We start from the raw sequence: 27,008 nt of genomic DNA, 5'->3' as shown, positions 1-27,008 counted from the left end.
TATGAAAGTAGTCGGCACTTCACTTTCATCTTATGCGAAAAGTAAGGCGTGAATTATATCGTGTCACCTGATAAACTTATTTTTTTTTGCTTTCGTTAAAAATTACATGTCAATTGTGAGATTATTGTATCTGTGTTTATTATTTTGCGTGTATTTGCGTTCTACTTATGTATAACGAGTGTCCCAATGGTTTGAAGACGAGAATCTTAACCGATGATTCCGAATTCGAATCCGGGTAAGCAACACAGAATTATGATGTACTTAATTTGTGTAATTGCATTGCATAATTCATCTCATGCTTGGCGATGATGGAAAACATCCTGAGGAAACCTGTATGAAAATTTGCCACGTGTGTCTTCCAACTCGCATTAAGGAAGCGAAAACCTCCAAACCTTCTCCTCAAAAAGAAGACGAGATCTTAGCCCAACAGTGGGATACTTACAGGCTGTCACTTTACTATGTATACATTATTTTAGAGCCGGGATGACCCAGTAGTTAGAAAGCATGAATCCTAATTGATTGCCTCTTCAAACCTTGATAACTAATGAGCCTTTATGCAATTATTTTGTTTTTTAAAAATTCATGACGTACTCGAATATCGTGAGCAGTCCTGCCATATAACCAATCAGCAATATAACACTAGTGAAATAAGCTTTAAACCTCTTCAAGATAAAACCTGTTTACTAATATATTATTTTGCCAATGCAAAGTATGACAGAGAAGTTGACGAAGATGAATGAGAATGGAATTAAAGAATTGTCTCTCGCTGCCCCTAGTCGTTCCTTAATTCCTGAAGGTCGTTGTTCTGGTGGTGCAAGCTCATATGGATTATTTGTTTCCATTGGTTTCTGTCGGTGGCGATCCTAGCGAGAGTACAGAAATCACTCGATAAGTTAATCGGCTGGTCTGACCATCTAGATAGTGCGCGGCCTCTGGGTCTTTTGCCCTCGGTAATAAATTAATGTGTATTATAATAATTTGTATAATAATGTCCTCCAGACCGATTTCGGCCACGGCGGCCAATCTCAAGAGAGATTAGCTAACTACGCAGGAGATATTATAGTGCACAAGTGTGTGCGCAAACACAGGTGCACTCTCTATTCCCTAACTCTCATAATCCGATGGGACGGCAATCCGACACGACACGAAAGCAGGCACAGGACCAACGGCTTCACGTGCTTTCCGAGGTACGGGAGTGAACACACTTCCATCTTCCAGACTCCGGGCTGCTACTGAGAATTTTCTGACAGACAAACCCAATAACTTTTTATTGGCCCGACCTGGGAATTGAACCCAGGACCTCCAGGTCTGCGGCCTTATATCAAGCCACTAGACCAACGAGACAGTCAATTTGTATAATAGACGTCGTGCATAGAAATTATTGCACGTAACAGTTGAAAGATGTATAAGATTAATTACAGAGAAAGATCAGATTTTAATGAGAAAAACATAATCATTGATTATTTTTTTTAAATAAAAGGAAACACTACGATATTGAATAACACTAGACTTAATACATTAATTGCACTCACATTCCTAACGATATTATCTTTCCACGGCACAATCATCTTTAGTACGTATCCAAAGCAAATGATGAGTGGTTCACACCCACGCTTGTGCCCATAGAATGAAACTGGTGCAAAACCAACCGCCTCCAATGTAGTATGTATTGAGCAACCATTACCTCTCTAGACTGTGTGGCGCGCCTGCTGTACCATAGTTAAATAATCTTGGTACTTTTATTACAATTGAACTTGTTTTAACGTATTTGATAAGATATGTAAGCGACTTATTAATATTTAATGACCTAAATATACATTTAGGTCATTAAATAATATACCTATTTGTGTACTGTACATAACAAGTTATCGTATTGATTATAGTAAAAGTTTTAATTGTATTGCTAGACAGTTCGGCGCTCGTGCCGTGCTATGTATAGTTAGATTTGATACTTATACATTTATTTAATGTGTAATCCAAAAAAAAAAGTATTTTAATTGCATGCTCCTTAATCCTATGTTAGTAACTGTATGAACAATTAGACCTGTTATGTCAACAAACGTGTTATCGTGACGTGAGTAATAGTTTTATTTACAAATCATTACAAATGAGCGTGTGTCGCATTTGACCTTCTTGACTTATGAATGTATTTACGCATTTGTTTAGGAGCCAGGTTTATTTATACAATTAATAGGAACGAAATAAATGCGTGAGATAATCATTTTACTTATATTTAAGTACCTACATTATTTTTTGGAACGGGAATAGTAAAAAAAATCATTTTCCTGTTTTTTAAATAATATTTTAAGTATAAGAGTTTTAAGAAGTTTGTATATACATATATATAAACTAAGTAATATTTTTTATTTCTACACATAAAAACTTTTGGATCGTAATCTATATTATAGTAATCTATTAGTTTACGCGGCGCACGCAAGTAATGTCGGAATATTTTTTCCCATTTCCCAGCCGGTTTCCACGAAACCTTAATAAATAAAAAAAAAAATCATCCATTGGTAAAAACCGTATGAAAATCCGACATAAGAGATAATGAAATTAACTAATGATGAATGAATTAATCTTAATGTTGTTTCAGCTTCAGATGAAAATTGATAATAATTTTATCGGCTTTGCTTAATATGATCGGCTTTTAACTCTTATGATCTTGAACTATATATAAATTTTATTGTATTTGATTATTAAGTTTCTTGCCAGTTCTTCTCCTTTGTTAGCTTAACATTTAATATAATTATGTAAAATGACAATTCAAAAGTGCATGTTAAAATCTACTTGAATAAAGTATATTTTTATTTGAGATGTTAAAAGTCGTGAAAGAAACGGTAAATTTTCCTCCTTTCTTATAGTACTATGTAGGTTCTTTTATCTTAAAAATTGTCGTATGTATATCACGTGTTTTACGACTTCTGGAAATGCGGGTACCCTAAAATGTTATTTTAATGTTACTTTAGTTTAACAACATACTATAAATTTCATACGACATTCGTATTTTGTAACCCCGGCAGGACCCGTATCATTTTAGTATTGTTGAATTGCTTTCTTATCAATTGAGCTTATCTTATAATAGAAAAATAAATATTCAATTTATAAAAAAGGAAGTCGTTGGCAGCTAAAGTCTGGCCGGATTTCACGGTTTCATTACAGATACGTAAATAGTTGTTGGTGGCGCATTGGCGACGTAAGGGATGGTTAATATTTCTTAAAATGCCTATGTCTATCGGCGGTGAAGATTATTTACCATCAGCTTGCCCGTTTCCCCGACCACGAACCTATTTTATAACAAAAAATATTATTGCAGTTAGGCATTATATGGCAAATATTATATAGACTAAAAAAATAATAAATTAAAAAAAAACGTTAAAATATATTGATGATTTTCAAATAATATTTATTAAAAATTACAAAGTATCAAAACATATTAATTCACTCACACGCATCACAATTGCGACACTCCATTGAGAACAGGCGTGGGTGTCCGCAGTCGATTGTAAGTAAGACAAAAGCAACCTTAAATCTTTACCATATGTATGAAAATTCCGTACAAATACAGAAGTCCCCATTTTGTGATTTTCCGGAACACGCTATAGGCACTGGCAATTGATTTTAAGATTGTTAGAAATGTGAGAGAAATTCTAACTTCTCATTCAAACGTTATGATATACAGGCATTCTCATATACTATAATATATATTATCTTTAGCTGAGCGATGGTGGACTTTTATGAGTATAACCAGCTTAACGGTGTACGAGCCCTTTAAACTTCTGCGATGTATATTTTATGTATTGTATTAGGGTTTTAACCGTGATGACCTACATCTCTAATTTAATATAATATATATATTAAATTCAATAAGTTCAAAAAGTATTCTCTTCAAGTTTGGATGTAAAGTAAGTATAAGTTGCACTGATTTCACTCAATACTATTTATTAGATTCACGCATAAATATCATTTGTTATAAATGTATGTATATAATTTGTGAAATTGCACATGACGAAAATATGTCATTTCAAATTAAATTAAAACGCAAAATCTTTTATTAAATATTGAAGCATTACACTTATTTATCGTGCAACTAAAAACTTACAGTTAAGTTAAAAAAACGCACGTTCGCTGTCTTGCGATGTACATTGAACAGACATGTGTATTGTTATCAAACCTTGTGCGAAGAGTTCGTGTACTAATTCTGCACATTCAATTCAGAGTAGCAATTTTTGATATGTCAAATCAAAATTTGATTTACTCTAATGTAGCTTTTTATCTAGGTATAGTGCACTTTTGTAAGGGGAGTGAGATTAGTATCTAAGTTACATAATATTAGTATTTTTAAATTGTGATGTCCTCTTGATATTTTGACTATGGCGTCACGTATCAAGAGAGAATAGCCAACTGGGCAGGGCATATAGTGCACAAGTGTGTGCATAAATACAGGTGTACTTTCTATTCCCTCACTCTCATAATCCGATGGGACGGCAACCATACACGATCGTAAAGAGTTAGGGGCAGGATCAACGGTTGTACGTGCTTTCCTAGAAAAGGCGGTTGTACCAATTTCCAGACTCCGAGCTACTGAGAATTTTTCGACAGAAAATCTCAATAATTTTTTATTGGCACGCTTGGGATTTGAACACAGGACCTCGGGCTTATATCCACTATATATATAGCCATTAGACCAACGAGACAGTAAGTCCTTCAACCGGTTACAACTTTATTTTCTATATAAAATATTAGATAAACAAACAATATTTTTTTAACAAAGGCGAGTATATAACAACTCAATTACCGCAGTTAGAATTAAATTACCAAATAAGCCATTACGAAAACGTTAACTTAAGCCCAAAGACGAGAAAGCTATATTTCTACATGTAGGCGTCAAGATTTATAGCCTATAAACATGTCAAGCTGCACATAGGGAAGTATTTCATCGATATTTTATCCTTATCGACTCGATACGAATCCCTGGACCGCGAGTATCGTAATTAAACAAGTTATTTTTTTTATCGATACCGCGAATCGAGACTACGGAAGTCACTTGAAAATATTGTACGCGATAAGAGAATATTAATGGATTGCCACATAAACGTCAATGTTATAGTTTGTGTTAAAAAAGCCGATTACAGTTTTAGCGTTGTAATTTGTAGCATGTGTGTGCATGATTCAAATTTTGTAATTTTCTCTCATAATTATATTATTTAAATAGTCTTATCTATGATACCTATTGAGGAGCGGTTGACACTGACTTCTCTCTTTCTCTAAGTGAGCCAGTGTAATTATAGGCACATCATAATATCTTACGATTAGTTCCCAAATTTCGGGATGCATTGGTGATGTTAGGAATGGTTAACATTTCTTACATCGCCAATGTCTATGGGCCACTTACCATCAGGTGGCCCATTTGCCCGTCTGCCTACTTATAACATAAAAAATACATTTCGAATATATATGCATTCACATTATTATATCGGTTGAAATAACAATAAAGCAACACAGCTGAAATAACTACACGCGTATAAATTTCAACTAGAAGTACTCGGTACTATATTATATTATTATTGGATAGGGCTCTACCTATTTGACATATTTTTGTCGTTAATCACATTTGGGCGCAATTAGAGTCACATTTTCTAACTTACATTTATGTTCATTTCCATCTAAAAACATCGGTTAAGCTTCATATATTACTCGTCTCTTGGGTCCAATTAATACGTTAATCAATTTGAAAATCAATATTTCATACATAATCTATTCGTATATAAAATAATAAAGGGTTAAAAAGAAAATTACCACTGCACCGTACCTACAGCGAAGCTGGACGCAAAAACTCTTAACTCGCGTCTTTAAGCTAGTTATTTCAAATAAAATCATTTATAATATTATTGACGATAAAAACTTCTATCCGAACCATCATCCTCATACAATTATTACTGTACTCATATTTACTCAACATGTATTGACATAACGCCCCTATAGATTACATACAATCAACAACTTATCATTAAAGAAGTTCTTCACAAACGATTTTAGCCTTAAAAACAAAGCAATATGTGCTATATTTGCTTGAAGCAATATATCACATTACCTCGTGTACAAGGTGCGTAGTTTTATAGGTGACATTAACGTTATCAACGCATTATTTCAAAGTTCTCGGGTCATTGGCTCGGGTGAGATAAAAAAATTACATAATGCATTTCAATATGCGTTCCTATCGTCTAATTAAGGCAATGATTGTTATGTTTTATTGTAACATTCTAAACCGATGTTTGCTTAACATTTAATATAATCTTGTATAATTTAGATTCAAGAAGGCACTTGTACCTAATCGAAGAAGTATATTTGGATTCTGACTTAGGTAATATAATTATTTTATCTTGGGTATGTGCTTTAGAGTGTTTTTAAGCGCATTTCATTTATTCTATGTACAAATAAGAATTAATTTTAGTATGCTGAGATTCTATTATTTTGGCACCAACAGTATGTCCAAATTTTGAGCTTAAACTATATTTGAGTAAACTGCCCCAACAGAATTTCAATTTTGCCCACGCCTCACTGCCGTACAAGCTGTCTCTCTTGCACCGTGCTAGCTGACTTGAATATTTACAGATCAAGATACAATAAATTCATAAAAATTTATTATATCAATAAACAATCACTTTCGCTTCACCAATTCCGTCATTTATTTTTTATTGCGGCCATATTTTTTTTTTTTTTATAGAATAGGAAGGTGGACGAGCATATGGGCCACCTGATGGTAAGTGGTCACCAAACGCCCTTAGACATTGGCATTGTAAGAAATATCAACCATCGCTTATAGCAAATGCGCCACCAACCTTGGGAACTAAGATTTTATGTCCCTTGTGCCTGTAATTACACTGGCTCACTCACCCTTCAAACCGGAACACAACAATATCAAGTATTACATTCATCCAATAGAAAAACGCTTCACTTATTAAACGTAGTTCATATAAATATATTTTTTTAGTATTCATGTTTTAACGACATATGATCATTATATACCTAGCTATACTATATATTATTTACAATGTGATTAAACAAAGAATTTCATCGTTATGCCAGATCATATTAAGTCATTTGAGTTCATATCGACGCTTAATTTGGTTGGAACCGCTAAGAAGTTTAATTCCAAGATTTTATCCGAACATTCTAAACAATGGCGCAATTTTTTTATATGAACGACTCTGCGCTGAATCCTTTTCTAATTCTTACAACTACTATTATCATATATCATTATCATAATCGTAACATGATAATTTTAGTAAAATAATAACAAGATATATAATGTCTAATTTCTCTAAATTCATCCAATTAAATAAATCTACCTTTATTTGTGTATCACTCATCAGATATTCGACCGCCAAACAATACTCAGTACTTTTGTGTTCCGGTTAGACTGAGTGAGCCACAGGCATAAGGCACATAAGTCATAACATCTCAGTTCCCAAGGTTCGGTGATGTAAGGTATAAGTAAATACTTTTTTACGGCGCCTACTTATTTTAGATAAAACAAAAATATGTATATAAAATCTTGTCAGCATGTACACATAGTTATGTTCATTAATATATACATCTATCATGCGATCAGTCACACTTAATATTCATACTTTTACTATCATTCACGATGCTGCTTAAATCATCTGTCAAAGATGCAGAGGCCTATATGATGACTATCATTCAAATCTATCATTCGTCATTTGAGAGTCATCCGTTGGTTAGGAAGGACGTGTGCTAATTGGAGCTTAAAAGATATAATAAATATAATTAGTGAATTACCAGTGTTATTTTTAAATTCCTTCTGAGCGTATATGTGGTATAAACATAACTTCAACAATAGTATTCAAATATATACATTGTTTAATTAATAAGCAATATTTATTATAAAATCCATCCTTGCAATGATATCCGCTATCACAAAAGATACGATACAATAGGGTTGCACTAATATCGATGAAGTGTCATCTACTTCGGGTGGTCCATACTCTAGTCTCATAGGGATTATGAAGGGATGTGCCTTTGTTGTTTTACGTACTTATTATGTGCACGTGTGCGTATAGAATGGTTACATATTATTATTTTGCACGCTCCGACTCAACCCATTGTTTGATAAATTGATATTTCCTTCTTTATATTGAGAGCTACTCTTGTTATAAAGGTTTGAATAACTAGACTCACACTTAGATAAACAATTAGCGTGAGACGCTTCGATTGACGTGTTCTATGTAACAACTAGTAAACGAAAAAAAAATAATTATAATTGGGTTTGCTCAGCTTTTACGTCCTAGCACTTTAATAGATATACTTGAAAGATATAATAATATATATATGTATATGTAAGAAATGGGAAGTCATTTTATGTAATGCCAATGTAAATAAAACTTATACCTAAAGATACAGCGCTTTCCGGAGAAGATTTCTTTTTCTTCTTTATTGTAGAACAGCTCGTAATTATCCAACGCCTAGGAAGAGTATTCCTCTCGACCACTACGACTAGTTATAAAAAATACCATTTGTATAAACTTAGCGGTACACGCCTGGATTTGAACCTACAATGTACAGTTAAGACCCCTTCTGTCTGCTGAGTCACATCGGCACTGAAACAACTTCGTTTATAGAAAGTATATTAAAAAATACATTTTATTTAACAGGATAATTGAACAAAAGTAGAAATATTCCAAACTTGTGTTCAGTAACTTTTTTGTCTTCAATTTAATTGAAAGTTTTTACAGACGGATAATATCATCATTAGTAAAGCTAACGATTATTTGTAAAACGACAGATAAAACAAGAGGAAATATTTTATATAATATGTTAATTTAATCAAAACTGAGATCGCCTGATCCAATAAGTATATTAACGTGATTTCAGTTGCTGAACTTATAACTTTATTTTTCAATTTCAATTTCTATAATCAACACTAGTTGTTGCCCTGACTTCGCAAGTATGCTATAAAATAAATAAAATATTTAAAATATTTTTTAAGTTACTAACACTAAAATTAGTATTAAGTATGATAATAAACGTGAGCAATAAAATATGATTTAGTAGGTAATAACACCGCCAATAGATGTTGGCGCTATAAAAAACATTGACTATTTCATACATCGACAATGCACCGCCAACGTTGGCTACTAAAATGTTATGTGCCTTCTGCCTGTATTTACACTGGCTCACTCACCCCTCAACAGAACACTACTATCTATTGCTGTTTGCCGGTAGAATATTTGATGAATATAATCTACTCAGATGGGCTTACACAAAGCCCTACCTTTAGACATTACATCAAAAATATATAGATATTTAAGCTACTAAAAAATAATAAGCCATTAAGTAATAAGTAAGAAGGTTTCTAGCGCATAATGTAATGTCTTATCTGAAGTCTAGATAATTCTATTAGCATTAAATCACTTCGGTCCTTGAAATAAGTTTCTGTCATATTAAGAATCTTCTAGAATATTAATAGGAACGTTAATAATAACTACTACAAGTAAGATTTATTTAGCGAATGGATTTTCTTTTTAATTTATTGCTTTGTGAATTTGTACGTTTGGTTACCGAATGATCCATCGCATAGATTTATAAACTCGTATAAATTACTAATTCTATACAAATTGTCCTGCTGTGAGTGAAATTTTTAATAGATTTTGAATACATATCAGTTTATAATAAAAACGTGGAGTGATTATAAAGATCACATTTTTTTAAAACTAATAACTCAAATCCGTTGCATTTCCCGACTAGGCAAAAAAAAATCGAGTTTATAAAAACGGTTTTCAAAATTGTATGTATGTGATATATATATATATATATATATATATATATATATATATATATACTGTACGACAAATTCACTGAGCTATTTAAAATTATTACTATAGCTTACAACGAAATGGAATGAAAACATTCATGAATAATTTAATTTCACGAGGAATCAGAACAGTAATGTTTGATAGAAATATGCAAAGTTATTATCGCTTGAGATAGAACAATAATCGAGCATAATGATAAAAATGTAATTTAAAATTTTTCAAGCATAATTTCACTCGCCTCAGGTAAGTGGTTGGCGGTGACGCGAATCGGTAATACGTCTTATAATGCAGCCTAGTCTAGGCAGATGGCATTCTCTAGGTTTTGTTTTTAACGTAACGGAATTCGTAATGAAAGCTAAGTTCAATTTCCGTAGGATGATGAACACTGTAATCATCATCATATTAACCTTTTTTTTTCAATGTTTGCAGACCCTTATAATATAATATACTGAATTGTTAAAATTACAATTATACTTTATTGTATTAGGCAAAAAAATATATACATAAATTAACATATTATATTTTTTTTTCATAATTATATACAATATTAATAAAACGACAAGTGTAAAATTATCGCTTAGAGATACTTTTATTGAAATATATAATGTATTTAGTCAAGTAAGCTATGCAATTAAGCTTTTTGGATCAACACTATTTTAACTCTACCGCCGTTTGGATAAGTATTTAATTTTATAGTAGAATTGTTGTACATCTAGTACAACAATTCTACTATAAAATTGTTACATTATCGCAATCGAATCGAAGCGTGTTCGTTGCCATTTTGTTCCGTTTTCCTATTCTTTAATTTAATTATCGACTGTTGCCATAAAAGTTAACAATTACGTTTGATTTTGACATAACGGTATATGTTAACATATCGGTTCGGTTTCGATTCGAATAAATACAGATGATTGAAAGTTGGATCGGAATTGAATCGGGAACGTATCATAATCTTTACAAATTAGTAGAATTCGGCCCCAGCATTTAGCGAGACGAAACGGTAAGAAATCTGCGTAGTATTGTAACCTGAATGTATATTTTTAGGCATCGTATTTCAAGAAATTAAGCATAATTAAAAATGCTATTTTAAAGCATAAAATGAGCTTAAAACATAGATCTTATTTTTAACAACACAATATCAGCTTTGTCTCCAGGCTGTATTAATATAGTTGTAAATCACACCCGTAGCCTTCTAACGGTTGCCCGTGTTGTGTTTCAGCCGCACGACTTCCTGCTGCCTCTAGTGAACTGTACATTCCGTAACCAACTTTAAAATTAAAATACTCTGTCAATTATATATAACATACTCATATGTGTAAGCACCACTGAATTTTTCATGTGTTTAAAATCTCGTGGTGAAGGAAACATGCATGTGTTGAATAAAATCCATGTGTATCCATTAATCCGCCTTGAGACATTTACTGACAGTAATTTTTAAATTTATAAAATTTACTCTATATTTATATAAAGTTACCATGTAACAAAAATTGAGTTTATCCACTGTTGTGTGTCGTTAATCTCTTTATTGTGCACATATGTTCATGCAACTAGTAACCCTAACTATATTTAGTATTTTTTATTCGGATAATAAATATATAAAATATTTATGGAATGATTGTAGTAGTATGAAATAAAAATATATTAAACTTTTATATTCCATTATAGATAAAATAAGTACATTCAATTAAATCCGTTTTTAGAAACATCTTTTATTGCAAATGTATTTACGATCGATTTCTATGAAGAGGTCTATAAAACTATCAAAATGTTTCATTTAATTTGTAAATCAAACATTTGTTTATCTATTTTTAATTTTTATAGATCAAGTTTTTTTTAAAAAAATTGCTTTATACATAGTTTAATATAAAATGACCTTTAATCAATGTTTAATAAATTAGGAAATCGATGTCATAGGTTTCGACCTTAAACAAAAGCCATCTATTTCACCATCATACTGTGGACCGTAAGTCACGCGATTCATACCTCGAAACCCGTGGGAGTTGAGTTGGTATAAGCCTACCGTAGAATTTTATACCTTTAAACTATGTTTTTAGAGTTCAAATTCGTTTGGAATTTGTTATATTTATCGTAGCTACCAAACATGAAGTCCAATTAACAGTGAAGTTTACGAGATAGTAAACATTGCAACTTAAATTCTCTTTAAACAATTATTTCACATTGATATAAGGGCGAAATTCCCTTAGCATTCATATATTGTAACAATTTCATAAAACTGATATTGACAAATATACTTATTTAAAAACAACAACTGTTTAAGCTTGTCACGTCAATCGTCTAAAGCGGGTGAAATTGTGAAACACAGCTACTTATATAACGACATTATATACTAAAACCTTTTTCGATTTTATTTTTTATATATTTGCCGGGAGGGCAAATGACTCTACTCCACCTGATGGTAAGTGGTAGTAGAGTCCAAACGCGACGACGGCCAGTACAGTCGGGAAGAATGTTCTGTACTAGCCGCCCCCGCCTTGCCGGCCCGCAAGATGCCTCTTCGCGCCTCGTTTGAAGGAAAAGATACACGCTGCATCTTCTAGAAAAAATATAAAAAAATGTAAAAAGTACTATTTTTTATATTTTCCTCTTGTAAAAGCTTAATATTAAAGGTAAACTCTATTAGTAAAGGTAATTCACACAGTGACTAAAATCGGAACATACCAGTTTGCGCTAGTTATGTGCCTCAAACTCTGGCATAAGTAGCATTAGAAGTGTCATTTAGTTAATTATTATTTTCTTACTAATTGGTTCAAAATAAAATATATGGTGGAAAGTGAAAACTCACGTCGCAAATGAAAGTCACAATTAATATGAATGCTATAATGATATAGCTGTGGAAAAAATAATGGAGTAGAGGAATGGAGAAATGCTTATTTGTAACTGCTATTGAAGACGAAGAGTACGAGAAGAGCTAGATACAATATCAGAACGAATTATCAATAACATAAATGAAAGCGAAGATCAGGGTAAGTGCAAAATGTGCGAAGTTGAAGAAGTTCCTGTTTAAAATGTATATGAAGTACCTATAAAAATTAAAAAATGTAAAGACTGTTTTAAGTGTTTATTTATATATCTCGACGGGCCGGTTGGCTTGGTTGGTAGATACTTGCTTTTTACGCCGATGGTTGTGAATTCGATTCCCACCAAGTACAGACATTTGTGTGCATGTACATGTCTGTTTGTCCTGAGTCTGGGTGTAATTATCTATATAAGTATGTATTTACAAAAGAAAAGTAGTATATGTGGTATATCAGTTGTCTGGTTTCCATAATAAAAGCTCTGCTTAGTTTGGGATCAGATAGCCGTGTGTGAATAATGTCCCAGGATATTATCTGCTGCTTACAAACGCAAAAACGTCTCCAAGCTGATTTGGCTGTATTATCGATATATCGATATCGGTCCGTATTTATTCATACCCAAGCGTAATTAAAAAAGTGGTAAACGTATTTGGATATATTTCTATTTATGAATTTAAAAGATGAGGGGTACAGATCATACAATACGTGTATCGGATAAAGATAATATTTCTATACCTCTTAACCAAAGTGACTATAAGAGATTCATCGATTGTGGTCAGGTGCTCACTGACGCGGTCGCGTTTCATGTTCGCACATCCAGTGTGTTTTTTGAATTAAATATAAAATTAAGCAGAAATCAATTAAATTATTAATAGATGTTGTAATAAAATCTGACTGATTATTTCGCCATTGCTCAGTGGTAACGATGATATAACCTTTCCTAATCGTAGGGCTTTGCTTGGTTGGTTGGTTTACTTCCCCCTTCATCTACATGGTCTACCACCAAACAGCAATATTTAATATTGTTGTGTTCCGATTTGATTAGTGAGTGAACCAATGTAACTATAGGCACAATAGACATACCATCACAGTTCCCAAGGTTGGTGGCGCATTGGCTATGATTGAGATAGTTAATATTGTCACTGTAAATATCTTGTTGGTTGTGTGGAAGATATCGCTATGTAGCGACAAGACCGCCAAAGTTATATGTTAATAAGGTAGTATCATGGATAATGTTGTTATGTAATTTTTTTAATCTTTGTCGTGTACAATGAAATATATTCCATCTGTCTATATGTGGTTGATGGTGACCACTTACCATTAGATAGCCCATTTGTCAGCCTGCCTATTTAAAATAAAATAAAATGAATATATAACAACATTATTATTTACAACATGACATGTGTAGGAAATGTCTTACTTGTATCCAGACGAGGTCTTCGTCAGTTACTTGTTTAGTTTCAACATGTAATAAAATGTTTATTACGCCTAGTATAGATTACCGTTGGCCTGTCTAGCTGAAGGCACGCCTTATTTCGGTTTTAACGCCTCGATGGCCGTTAAATTTTCTGGACACGTTAACTTTAAATTGTTGACTATACGAAGGATTAAAAATGTGTTTTTATAGACGGCAAATAAAACCTCTTTAAAGTCTTATTTGACTTTAAAAAGGTTTTATTTTTTAAGTCAAATCAATGTGCTGGCAACTTTTTTGTTTTAAAAAATAAATATTAATAATTTTTTTTTGTTCACAGGTAATAAATAGTAATTCATAGAAGCTGATGGTAATTATAAAGTGCTTTTTTAAACATTATTAACACATAATAAAAACATATTTCTTATTCCACTTAAAGGTCTGCCGCACACTTATCGCTTCCGTCGATACAATACCTGACAAAGAACCAACTGGCTAGGCTGGTGGATGACTTGAACTGATATTACGCAGTAGTTTATTGCCTGCCCTTTTACTTTAGACAACTTTTTGTCCCTACGTAGCTAAAACTTGTAACACAGCATAAGTACAGCCTTTTCATTATATGACGATGTATTTTTTTATTTCATTACAAATTAATAAGTTTGATAAAGATGTATCATAGACATGTATCGATTTATTCTCTAATAAAATATGTTAAAATCATTTAGCACAAATGTATATGAAACTAACAAATATAGTAAACATATTCTTAACAAATCCTTATAAAGCAGTTGTGAAATGTGCAAACTAAAATATTCGCTAAGAATGTTTGATATGTGTTGGGCGTTGTATGCCTTTTATCATTGTTATGTGAATGTAATTCGAGTTTTTATGACTTTTGCGTGTGAATGTGTTATACGATCCCATCGCTGTGTGAGTTTCGAATTGTGTTGATAGAATAATTTTGATGAACAAACATTTATGTGTGGTGATAATCGCCGTGTGCATATGTTGGCTTGTGTGGATGCTGTCCTTTGTGTGCTGGCTATGGATTTCTTGCGTTTCACATCAGCAAAAGAAACTGCTTATATTAGATACGTGCTGCTTCATGAGAAAGCGAACTTCGTTAGAAATTTAAGTCTTAAGCTATTGCGAAATGAGATGTACGTTTGAATAATAGTTTCATATGAGATCAATAAGTTATTTAACGAAAAAAAAAAACAAAAAGCAATGGAAGTATATATAATGCCCAAATGAGTTATTTAAAAAAAAGTATAATATCTTAAAGTGTTAACTATTACAAAAACTTCGTGACGTAATATAAATATACATATTACATTTATGAAATGTATATATGTAAAATTAATAGAACGCTAACGGCTTTTAACTTAACGGCGTTTATTGCATGTAACGTGATGCGTGAGATAATGTCACAGAGTATATAAACAATGTTATAACGTATGTAATAAAACCATGGAGACGTGACCTCTAACAATGCAGTTTTGGACAGCCATAGCATCATGATGTGCGCATGCGCGTGTCGCTATCAAACTGATTGGTTATCTATTTTATTGTTTCTGACTTTGATATATTTGTTTGTTGAAAAAGAGACCACCTGGTTCTTGGAATATTTGACGTTGATATGAATCAACAAAAATGTTTAATGATATAACCACTTCGATTTGACTATACTTCGAATGATTTTTTAATCGATTGTAAATTTGGTAGATTTCTAATCGAATATGAAAACGTACGTAGTTATAGCAATTATTAATTAATCAGGCATTTCAATTATCTATCTAGTTACTAGTTGTGTACATGGTTGTAGAAGGTGCTAGGGGAGGCCCAATAGTCCATGAAATCCAGGCGAGGGAGTGGCATCGGGATACATACTTGGTACACGCAATCATTATACCAAATGAGCATCACACACACATTGATATTCAGGATAGAAATATCATTTGTCACTTTTTCTCCAAGATCTTGTGATTAATAGTTTATGTGATTACGAGATATTTCTTATATCGGAAAAAAATTGCGATGAGAATCTGTTGCAGGGGAAAATCGTTTCGGATTTGCTCCATTCTCTCGAGATTATATGAAGGAAATACCTTTATGTAACGACTGGTTCTGCCTCGTATCTTCACAAAATCAAATTTGGATTAAACTTTAAATAATAATAATAAATAATAAGTATCTTTATAGCACACTCAAACAAAGGAAAAAAATATATATAAAACAGAAAATAAAAAACTTAAGACTATGAATATAAAATAAAAGCATGCAAGGTTATCATCGCTGAAGTAGTTATCTCTTCTCTTCTCTGAAATAGATATATACTAACAATTTTTATACGTATAGGAGAATTAAAACAAAATTGTTCTGTCGCTTCTCCATAAAAAGTATTAACATTATAAAAATTGTTTTCCTTTAAAAATGTTCCTCGTGTTTTCAAAAGTTTAGTGCATGTCTCAGTCTAACCGAAAATTCCTTTCAAAGTGTTTCGAATAATTAAAACGCGACATATCGTACAAATGAGGTACCGTTTTGTAAATATTGAAGATACGCGCTTTGTTCAGTATTATGTGTTTTATTTGGAAACCATCTTAACGTGACCGTTTTTTGACAAATATCTTCATAATTATACGGTTTTAAAAACATTGGATTGCCTACCAAATTAAGGTGATCACTGCTCAGATGTTGTGTTAAGGTAAGTGAGGGGTTCGAATTTATTGGTTGTTGATCCAGTTGTAATTTTGAAAGTTTGTAAGGCTTGCCTCATAAACCGAATTATGGTGAATTCCTTATCAGTCTATGTTCAAGAGAAATAAATTAAACTTTAAAGTAAATAACTGTTCAGGTCAATGACTCGTTCGAATTAGTTCTTATTATGACCATGTTAATTATAGCAAATTTGCGTTTTATAAATATTTATTTTAAATTTTATAAATAGAGAATATTTATGAAGTTATTTAAGACGATTATAATATTCATATGATCCTCCTGAGGTTCTAGCGTTAAACTGGTGGTAGAGATTTGTGCAAGCTCGTCTAGGTAGGTACCATCCGTGTAAGGATAGCTCGCCCAATTAAAATGGGCGAGCTTAAGGTCTTGGACTTGGACAATGCCACGACGCCGACTGAAGTTGCGTTGGCGGTCGCGGAAGTGGGCGGATGTTCGGCGGAGAACGTTAAGGTGGGCGACATCCGCCGAACGTCCATGTCCCTAGGCGTCGTCTGGGTCCGATGTCCTCTCGACGCCTCACGCAAAGTGACGAAGGTGTGTCGGATCCGCGTCGGATGGGGCTCCGCAAGAGTCGAGGCACTGGAGAGTAGACCTTTACGCTGCTACCGGTGCCTTGAAAAGGGTCACGTCGGGCAGAGGTGCTCAAGCACCGTCGACCGGAGTGACGGTGCTTCGCTTGTGGCGAGATTGGCCACAGCGCGAAGAATTGCACCTCTCGGTCAATGAAGTGCCCTTTGCTTTGCTCACCGTCTTGGCGCCGAAGGCTGCTGCCCGACGAAGGGAAGAAGGAAGAAAAAAGCTTCTCCTGTCTCAACCCAGACGACCGCCGAGGCTCTCACCTCAGCACCGGGCCCTAGCCCTCAGGAGGCAATGGAGGTTTCCAATTCGCGGGTGTAGGAGTAATCAATGCGAACCTTAACCACTGCCGTAACGCTCAGCAATTGCCGATGCAGAGCGGTCCATAGGTGTCGCGATCATGGCGGAGCCCTATAATGTCCCCGACCACCCTCGCTGGTTTGGGGACGTCATTGGAACCGTTGCCGTGTACTGGGCGGATGGTGACGGGATCCCACCATGTTCCCTGCTTAAAAGGGGGCAGGGATTTGTGGCAGTTCGTTGGGGCCGTTTGGCCATCGTAGGGTGTTATGTCTCTCCCGATAGGTCTCTCGACAGAACTGTGAAAGCGCGCCCACTTCGAGTGCGCTCGAGGCAATGAAGCGGAAGGAACACCGGAGGGCTCTTGCGACGTGGCGCGACCGTCTCTGTGAAGAACGGTACGCACGCAAACGCGTCGTTGGAGCGATCCTGCCAGCCTTCGAAGCTTGGATGAGACGAAAGCGACGAGTCACCTTCCGACTTACGCAGGTAATGACCGGTCACGGTTGTTTTGGAGAATACCTGTGTAAGATCGGACGCGAATCAACGGCAATGTGTCACCATTGTGGCGCGGACCGGGACACCGCTCAGTATACGTTAGAGGTGTGCCCCGTGTGGAGTGCGGAGAGGGAGATCCTGGTCCGTGAAGTCGGACAAGACATGTCTCTGCGAGCAATCGTGTCGGCGATGCTTCGCAGGGAATCGGCGTGGAGGGCCGTAACCTCCTTCTGTGAGACCGTCATGGTTCAGAAGGAGACGGCGGAGCGGGAACGGGAAAGGGCCGATCCTGCTTGGCGGAGACGATGACGGCGTCGTCCCGGCCCTCCCACAGCCCCGACGCCCGGGGCTTAAAAGATAGGGCGTAATCCTGGGGTCGTGGATGCGTGAGGTGGGGGCCTCGCGTGTCTCATTTCAGACGGCCCTGAGGAGGACGGCAGCCGAGATGGCCTCGCGCTGCTGTACGCACTAGCGAGGAGTGCGAGGGGGGATTACCTTTGCCCCCTGAGAAGAGCTCCGCCGAGCCACGAGCGGAGCAAAGCACTGGAGAGGCCGCGGAAGCGTTATATTTACACGATCCCGCAGCCTCCCCGATCCGTGCCGAGGACGGCCATCGCAGTGGTTTTAGTGGGTAAGAATCCCACATAACCCAGTTCCCCCCCCATGGGAGCTGGGTACCATTCTGAAGGTTTCCACTGCGTGAAAAAAAAGGTAGGTACCACCCACTCATCAGATGTTCTACCGCAAAACAGCAGTACTTGGTATTGTTGTGTTCCGGTTTGAAGGGTGAGTGAGCCAGTAATTACAGGCACAAGGGACATAACATCTTAGTTCCCAAGGTTGGTGGCGCATTGGTGATGTAAGCGATGGTCAACATTTCTTACAATGCCAATGTCTATGGGCGTTGGTGACTTACCATCAGGTGGCCCATATGCTCGTCCGCCTTCCTATTCTATAAAAAAGCGTTATATCGTTGTAAATATATTTATATTGATAAAAAAAAAAACAAAAATATTCTCACACGCTCTACTCGCACGTGAATCAATGAATTTAATAATATTAGGTAATGCAAACAAAATCACATGCGCGTCCTAGTTATAACGAAGCGTATCGGACATATTACAAATCTGAAAAGCGTAAAACAACCTTCAAGTAGGTCGTCACGGATTAACAAACTGTGTATATTTATTCTGTAAATTCTCCTAAATTTGCCTAAACTTATTATGAAACTAAGCCTTTGTTCTCGGCTCATACGTACGTTGACGTTGAATGTATGTTCAGTTGACGAAAAATGTTTTACTAAATATAAAAATGTATGTTATAACTAACACAGGCGTTCAAATTGTCTTGTATTTAATGTATAAAGAAATATGTTTCTGTCGTATTACGGAACCTTACTGGCTGTAAGTATAGCTATAAAATAGATTTGACAAACATATTTATACAAGTGTTATGTAATATATGTAATGTTCGAAGTAATTGGAGGACAAAAAAACAAAGGTATTGCATTCCACCTTTACTTGTTTTTATTGTATAAACTGCTGGTAGGGCTGCCAAGTAAACTACATGGTGGTAATTTGGCGGTTTGTTTAATCAGTGCCATCTATTAAAACTGGGTTGTTATCCGGTTTCACTTACATTGTATATCGTGATTATGATATGAATGATGACTTCCCGATTTTGGCCGCAGTGCACAAGTGTGTGCGCAAACAATATAAGGAATATATGATTCCTTTCAATCTTATAATACGATTTGACGGCAAATCCGACACGAGACCGCATTACCACCTCTGTAAACAAATCAGGTCAAAGTTGTTTATTAAATATAGAAGCGTTTACTGGTGGTAGGGCTTTGTGCAAGCTCGTCTGTGCAGGTACCACCCACTCATCAGATATTCTACTGCAAAACAGCAGTACTTGCTATTGTTATGTGCCGGTTTGAAGGGTGAGTGAGCCAGTGTAATTACAGGCATAGGGGATCAAACACCTTAGTTCCCAAGTTTGGTGGCACATTGGCGATGTAAGCGATGGTTAACATTTCTTACATTTTAATTTTTTGCATTTTAGTTCGCAAAGTTAGCCCCTTTTTTTAACGCTGGAAGAACGCCTTACCGAGTGCGCCTCGAACATCGGAATGCCCACTAAAAAACCAGCGGTACCCTTTCTGTCTTAACGAGGAGCGTCACGGGATCGCTACCGTGGCGTCACAAAGTTAGCCCCTGGACCAACAAGACAGCGAAAATAAATAACATCTGATTGAATCTATTATTAGAATTCATATTTCTTATCCGACCGACCGAAACAGCCTGTGAATGTCCCACTGCTGGGCTAAAGGCCTCCTCTCCTCATTTTGAGGAGAAGGTTTGGAGCTTATTCCACCACGCTGTTCCAATGCGGGTTGGTGGAATACACATGTGGCAGAATTTTAGTGAAATTAGACACATGCAGGTTTCCTCACGATGTTTTCCTTCACCGTAAAGCACGAGATGAATTATAATCACAAATTAAGCACATGAAAATTCAGTGGTGCTTGCCCGGGTTTGAACTTACGATCATCGGTTAAGATTCACGCGTTCTTACCCAGTGGTAAGAAAATTTTCCTGAGTCCTGGTCTCCTCGGTAAGTCGTATATACGTGTCAAAACGTATATACGACATGAGATGATTTCACTTTGACCAAGTCATATTTCTTATAATTAATTAAAACTTTTCCTTTCTTACATTTGACTTCTTAAACAAGTCATGCGAATCAATAATCTAATCGAAATCAATCGACTTGTTTTCAATGTCAACATATCTCAATCGACCATTCCGTGTTTCCGTAAATAAGAAAAATGACACTTTTTTTAATTGAACTCAATAAAAACATAATTAAAAAAGAACATGAAACTGGTCGTTGGCGCCACCGGCGTAGATTAAAAATAAAAAATATATATATCGATGTGATTATTAATGCGAGGACAGAAACCGGTATTCCGGTTAATTGTTGTGACAGTGCTTTAAGCGAACAGCGGACATTTGAAAACATGATTAAAAAGAAAAACAAATGGGTACATTTATCATACTAGTTATAAAATTAATGTTACAAAGTAACAGCTCATAAGAGTCTTAATTCTAGATAAAGGCCTCTAAAGTCCTTTCCTGTTAAGGAGAGGCATGGAAACTATTCCATCACGCTGCTCAAATGTAATGATTTTCTTATGATGTTTTAAAAATTAAACGCTTTAAAACTCAATTACATTAAACTTTCAAACTTCGAGATTATTTTATATCGAAGATTGAAAGTTCAAATATGTTTCAATGTTTTGTATATTTACTAATTTATTGCGCATGCGCGTTGTCCCATGAAATATTGTTTAATCGGATTACTGTCAAGTTATATTAGTACACATTTTTTATTTGAATGAATAGTGGTTAAGTGTTACCTTGAGTAATATTCTAATAAAAAATATTTAATATTTGAATAACAACCTCACATTCATTTCAAACACAGCGTATAAAAACATTTAATACATAAAAGTAGTGTTTATCACAATGTAAATAAGTTCAACGAAGACATAGGTACCGTAAGAACTGCAAGACTTGGGAATTTTGCTTTCTCACTCACTTTTCCAATCAGACCGTAAGGATACTGAGTATATAGCTATTTGGCAGTAGAATATTTGGTGAGTGGGTGGACCTACTTGGACGGATTTCCCATCTTTACTAGATACCAGAGAACTCTTATAATTTAGATCAAGTTTTAAATTAAAATATTATCCAATCTGTTAAAATCCCGTCCCACTCGGAAACTAAATCCATTGACTTTCAACCCTTTGTAACATAATATGGTCACCCTTCACCCGTGAGTCACCAACCCCAAGCTAATTTGTTATTACCGGGCCTATACAGCCTGCGGCGAGACTGACGTCATACACGCGTTTCATTGACAACTGATCACGAATTATATACCACGGAACATGGACTTGACGCGCAACGTACATCGCTGAAACGCGATACTTGAGTGATAATAAAAATGTACATTTCACTACATAACATGTCAAATCACTTCACGGAATAATAAACTTTATTAACTTCACAATTGAGGTTAAATCGGCCTCAATTTTTTTTAATTTGATTGGGTGTTTCTTATTAAGAAGTAATGTACTGAAAGTCACGGTCAACGGCATTGAAAATACTATCTGAACTTTTATTTATGGACGACACGCATCTTAAAAAGGAGATAAATAGTTCAAAGATTTATGTTGTGTTTAAAAGTGAATTTAAGTCTGTAGCATTTTTATTTGATCTTATAGTCGTAAATCAGTGCATTAAGGAGAATTACTTGGGTCTCAGTGGATTATAATTATAGTTCACATAATATTATTATAAGTTGTATAATACTAAGTATATAGTTATCAGGTATTTCAAATATGCTAAGAGACTGCCTTCTTGACTGCCTCGTTGTCGTGTGTCTGTAGTAAGATACAAGACCGCAGATCCTGAGTTCACACCCCAGGTCAGGTCAGTAGTTCCGTGCCTCGGAAAGCATGTAAAACCAATGGCCCTGCGTCATAGTTATTCCATTGGATTATGAGAGTGAGGGAACAGAATGCACCTGTGTTTGTGCAGTTGGGTAATCTTGAGATTGGCCGCCGTGTTCGAAATCGGTCAGGTCTTCAGTAAGTCTGCAGATCCCTATACAAATACAGAATAAAAAACTTATAGTACATCCAATAGTAATTTGATATATAATAAAAAAAACCTGAGGGACAACAAAGTTTTAAATATAAATGTCGCTCTATCACACTTTAATTATATATAGTTAGTGTAATCGTATGAGTCATAAGTTGAATCTCAACATGTATTCAAGGCTAATATAAAAATCACACGCACTGACGGACAGGAAGAGTGGCGTGTCGTATAAGGTAACCCGCGCGACCGGTACTGAGATCGCGTAGGTCAGGGTGTTCGCTGTATTGCATTATGTTGTTTATTTATGTATATTATGAAAGACACAGATAAGAAAGATTCACAGATAAAAATAAAAAAGTCACCTCTCCCTTTTAGGAGTGATGAGTTTCCACCATAGATACATATGTGGCAGAATTTCAGTGAATTAGTAATTTTTTATAAATACAAACTAAAACACATGAAAATTCAGTAATGTTTTTTTTTCATTTCGCTAGAAAAACATTTACGCGTTTCACCCACATAAAGTGGGGGGGGGTATGTGGGACTCGCCGGCGCCTGTGCACCGGAATACTCACTAAAAAACCAGCGGTACACTCACTGTCTATTCGGTGGGCGTCACGGGATCGCTTGTGCATACTACCGTCACGCCCCGACTTTTGGCTCGACTATCCTAGTTGGGTTCGCGGGATACAGAGAACCCAACTAGCTCCGGCAATTTTTACGGCGGGGGGAGAAGGTGCGCAAAGCGTCCAGTGATGCTTGCCTGATTTGAAATCCACGATTATCATTAACGCGTTCCCCTCCTCCTACAACCAGGGTTCCTTCAAACGAGGCGTGAAGAGGCATCTGCGGGCCGGCAAGGCAGTGACGGCTAGTACAGAACATTCTTCCCGACTGTACTGGCCGTCGTCGCGTTTGGACTCTACTACCACTTACCATCAGGTGGAGTAGAGTCATTTGCCATCCCGGACATATATATATAAAATTATATATATATATATATATATATATATATATATATATATATATATATAAAATGGCCCAGTGGTTATATATATATATATATATATATATATATATATAACCACTGGGCCATTTCGGCTCTATTCAGAGATCTTGAATCTGTGATCCGTCAGTCACAGATAATATATATATTAAATCAAATCAAAATATTTTATATTCAATATGCATTATCGAATCATCATTATACAAGATGAAACAAAATTATTTTTATAATTCTACCGAGAAGAACCGGCAAGAAATTTAGTAGTTGCTCTTGTCTGACTACTAAATTACAAAGGTATGTTAATTGAATGCAATTAAAATATTCTTCATTTAATTAGGCTCAAAGACCGAATTTGATCCTTATACGAATAAACAATTTACAACGCGTTACATTATTACGCCATTAAAAATCGTTAACTGTGTTGCTAATGCTAAAAACGTAAACATATCCCGACTGTCTTAAAAATAAACAAAATTTGTATCATTATTTTCATAATAATAAACCCACGCGCGTTGAGGTTGTTAAAAAAACTATAACACGATCAGAACGCAAAAGGACATCCACTATTGAGAGCAATAAAATATGTGAAATGTGCCATCGCACTTTATGTCGCCATTTTATTTTTACCTTCATAGTCTTCCACAATTTTTTTAATTCAGAAAATTTCGATGTGTTGCCTACTTCTAAAGTAGTTTTTTTACTTTATAGAATAGGTAGGTAGACAAGCAAATGGGAAGGTAAGTGGTTACCCCGTTCATAGACATTGGCATTGAAAAAGATTTCAACCATATAATAAAGAAAACAAAATATATTCAAAGGTGAATGACCAAAAGTAGTCCAAGTATCCACCACTAACAAGACCAATGTTGGCATATAGTCCACTAAACAGAGTCACTTTTAGTATGAGTCAAAAAAATATAAGCTGTCAGTAAAAACTTATGAAGTCATGAAAAATAATTATAGCTTTTTTTGCTTCACTATTTATTTAAATCCATTTTAATTGTACGCAGGTACTCTTAATGCTGCGCTAATGATGATTCATCGATAACCCCGCGCAAATTGATAATAACACTAGTTTTATCTCTTTCGTACTTAGCAAATAATGCGCTAAAGCACTAACGCAATCGGATTTTATCTGAATAACTAGAGTAGTACCAGGTACTTAAACGGACAGGCACGGAAACACGCGTTGTGTTTTCTTCTTTCCGGGCGTTTGATCAAAATCTATTTCAGCGAAAACTAACACGTCCCGTGTTAGGTTTTCACCAAGCGGCATTTCATTTTTTTTCCGTAATGACTTGCTGTTGGCCCGATTGACCGACAGCGTCACTGGGCGGGCGGCATGAGATAACATGCGTATAAAGCGTATATATTAAAGATATTTTTCGCATAAAAAGGAACACATATATGACTTTTCATTCGGTTATATTTTTTTATTGATTGCATATTTTTTTTTGCGGTGTGGTTAAAATTGACTGACTACATAGTGCACTTTTTGATGACATAGGCCTCGTTAGTGGTGAATATTTGGTCCAAGGTCCATACATTTTTGGTCATCCTCCTTTTTAAATATTTTTAGTACCTAAAATTCCCCTTCACACCTTATCTGCAACCATAGCTAATAGGCAATGACGCCAAGTCGCTATCTTTGTGTACATAGTCTAATTTTCCTATGTGATCGAATAAAAATTATGAACCGTGTCCGTAGAGTTTTTAATTTAAACTATAAATATTGTCAATTACAATTTGCAGACATGTGCATCGTTACTGGTATTATAAATACGAAAGTGAGTTTGTTTATGTATTTATTTGCTTGTTACGCTTTCACATCTTAACTACTCAACTCACAACGGACAAATTGTAAGGTAAGGTATTACACGCAGGCGAAGCCGCGGGCGGAATGAAGCTAGTCCTATCCTGTAAGAATAAACTCGAAACTCATCGCAGAACTCGATTGTAAAATATCAAAAGTTGATATGCGACATTGACTAAAATAAAAATTAAGTGTAATACATATCATAACATTTTACACGTGAAATATGTATTGAGTACTTACAGAATAGCACTGTTGGTCTCTCGATGTGCGTCTGATTCAATTGAATACTGAGTTTAATCATAACGTATTCGTTAATGTTGTTAATTATGTTCGTATGTTGAGATAGATTAGTATCGTGAGAATGCATACATGAGAAATGCATTCTAGATATCGATTTCACATGGTTAAATATGTGTATCGGAATTTTATATTATAGAATTAACAGCATATATACAGCTGTCAAATGCCTTCCCCTCTCCTCTATTTATCCCCTTGATGTGGCTTTGAGATTACTCCACCACGCTGCTCCAATGCAGATTGGTGAATACACACATAACATTTTTATCTGACACATGCAAGTTTGCCCACGATGTTTTCAGCACAAGACGAATTATAAACACTTCCACAAACTTCGCTTTTACGGCTTCTAACTACTGGGCCTTCTGATTACATATAAAATTGCAAATTAATGAATCATTAACGTGAATTTATATAATAGAGTAAATATTTTCATCTTAATTACGCAGATAATTTATCACAGCTTATCCTAGATCTTAACCGTTATGTCTGATGGAGCGACCTAGAATGGATAGTGATCTTGATTTAATATGATTTAACATGGAACTAATCTGATCGATGGCCATCGCTTTCCGATACTTGCTAATATTGAGATTCTAGAGAATTTAGTAAATATTGCATATAAAGTACACATAAATGCTTTTATCCGAAGAAATAACATTGCTTACACTGCAATATATATTTGTTATAAATATGGCAAGTCAGCTCAATTTATTAAATTAATATTAGCAATGCCGAAGTCAATATTATGTAGATAACAGCCTTTAAATACCCCGCTGCTGTGCAAAGCGAAAATGGGAAAGTAAATATTTGTCTGTCATGTTTAATCTGCTGAACTGATTTTTATGGACTTGATATGATAGCTTAAGCCCTGGTGAAAGACAGAAGAAAAAGCTAACGCATGTAAACAACGATATGAATAAGAGCTAATATTTTTTAAATTATTATCAGATAATACATACTCGTAAATTAACAAATCATAATAAAAAAAAATTGTGATTGTAAGACAATTAAACGGGTTTTTGAGTGAT

At 35.0% G+C, this 27,008-nt stretch overlaps 1 protein-coding gene across 3 annotated transcripts in view; it reads left to right on the top strand.

Moving 5' to 3' along the window:
- The window catches only part of LOC126769937 (uncharacterized), a 411,147-nt gene that overhangs the window by 58,487 nt on the left and 325,652 nt on the right, over positions 1-27,008 (top strand). The window contains exon 1 of one of the 3 annotated variants that reach the window (XM_050488949.1): positions 14,407-14,436. The exons of the other annotated variants lie outside the window; for them this stretch is intronic. Within the exon in view, the coding sequence (XP_050344906.1) occupies positions 14,434-14,436 (3 nt within the window). The 5' untranslated portion in view covers positions 14,407-14,433. Of the gene's footprint in view, positions 1-14,406; positions 14,437-27,008 lie in introns of those variants that run through there. 3 annotated transcript variants of the gene reach the window in all.

This window comes from Nymphalis io, chromosome 8 (genome assembly GCF_905147045.1).
Source record: "Nymphalis io chromosome 8, ilAglIoxx1.1, whole genome shotgun sequence".
NCBI classification, from domain to species: domain Eukaryota; kingdom Metazoa; phylum Arthropoda; class Insecta; order Lepidoptera; family Nymphalidae; genus Nymphalis; species Nymphalis io.
This window is presented reverse-complemented; position numbering and strand designations above follow the sequence as displayed.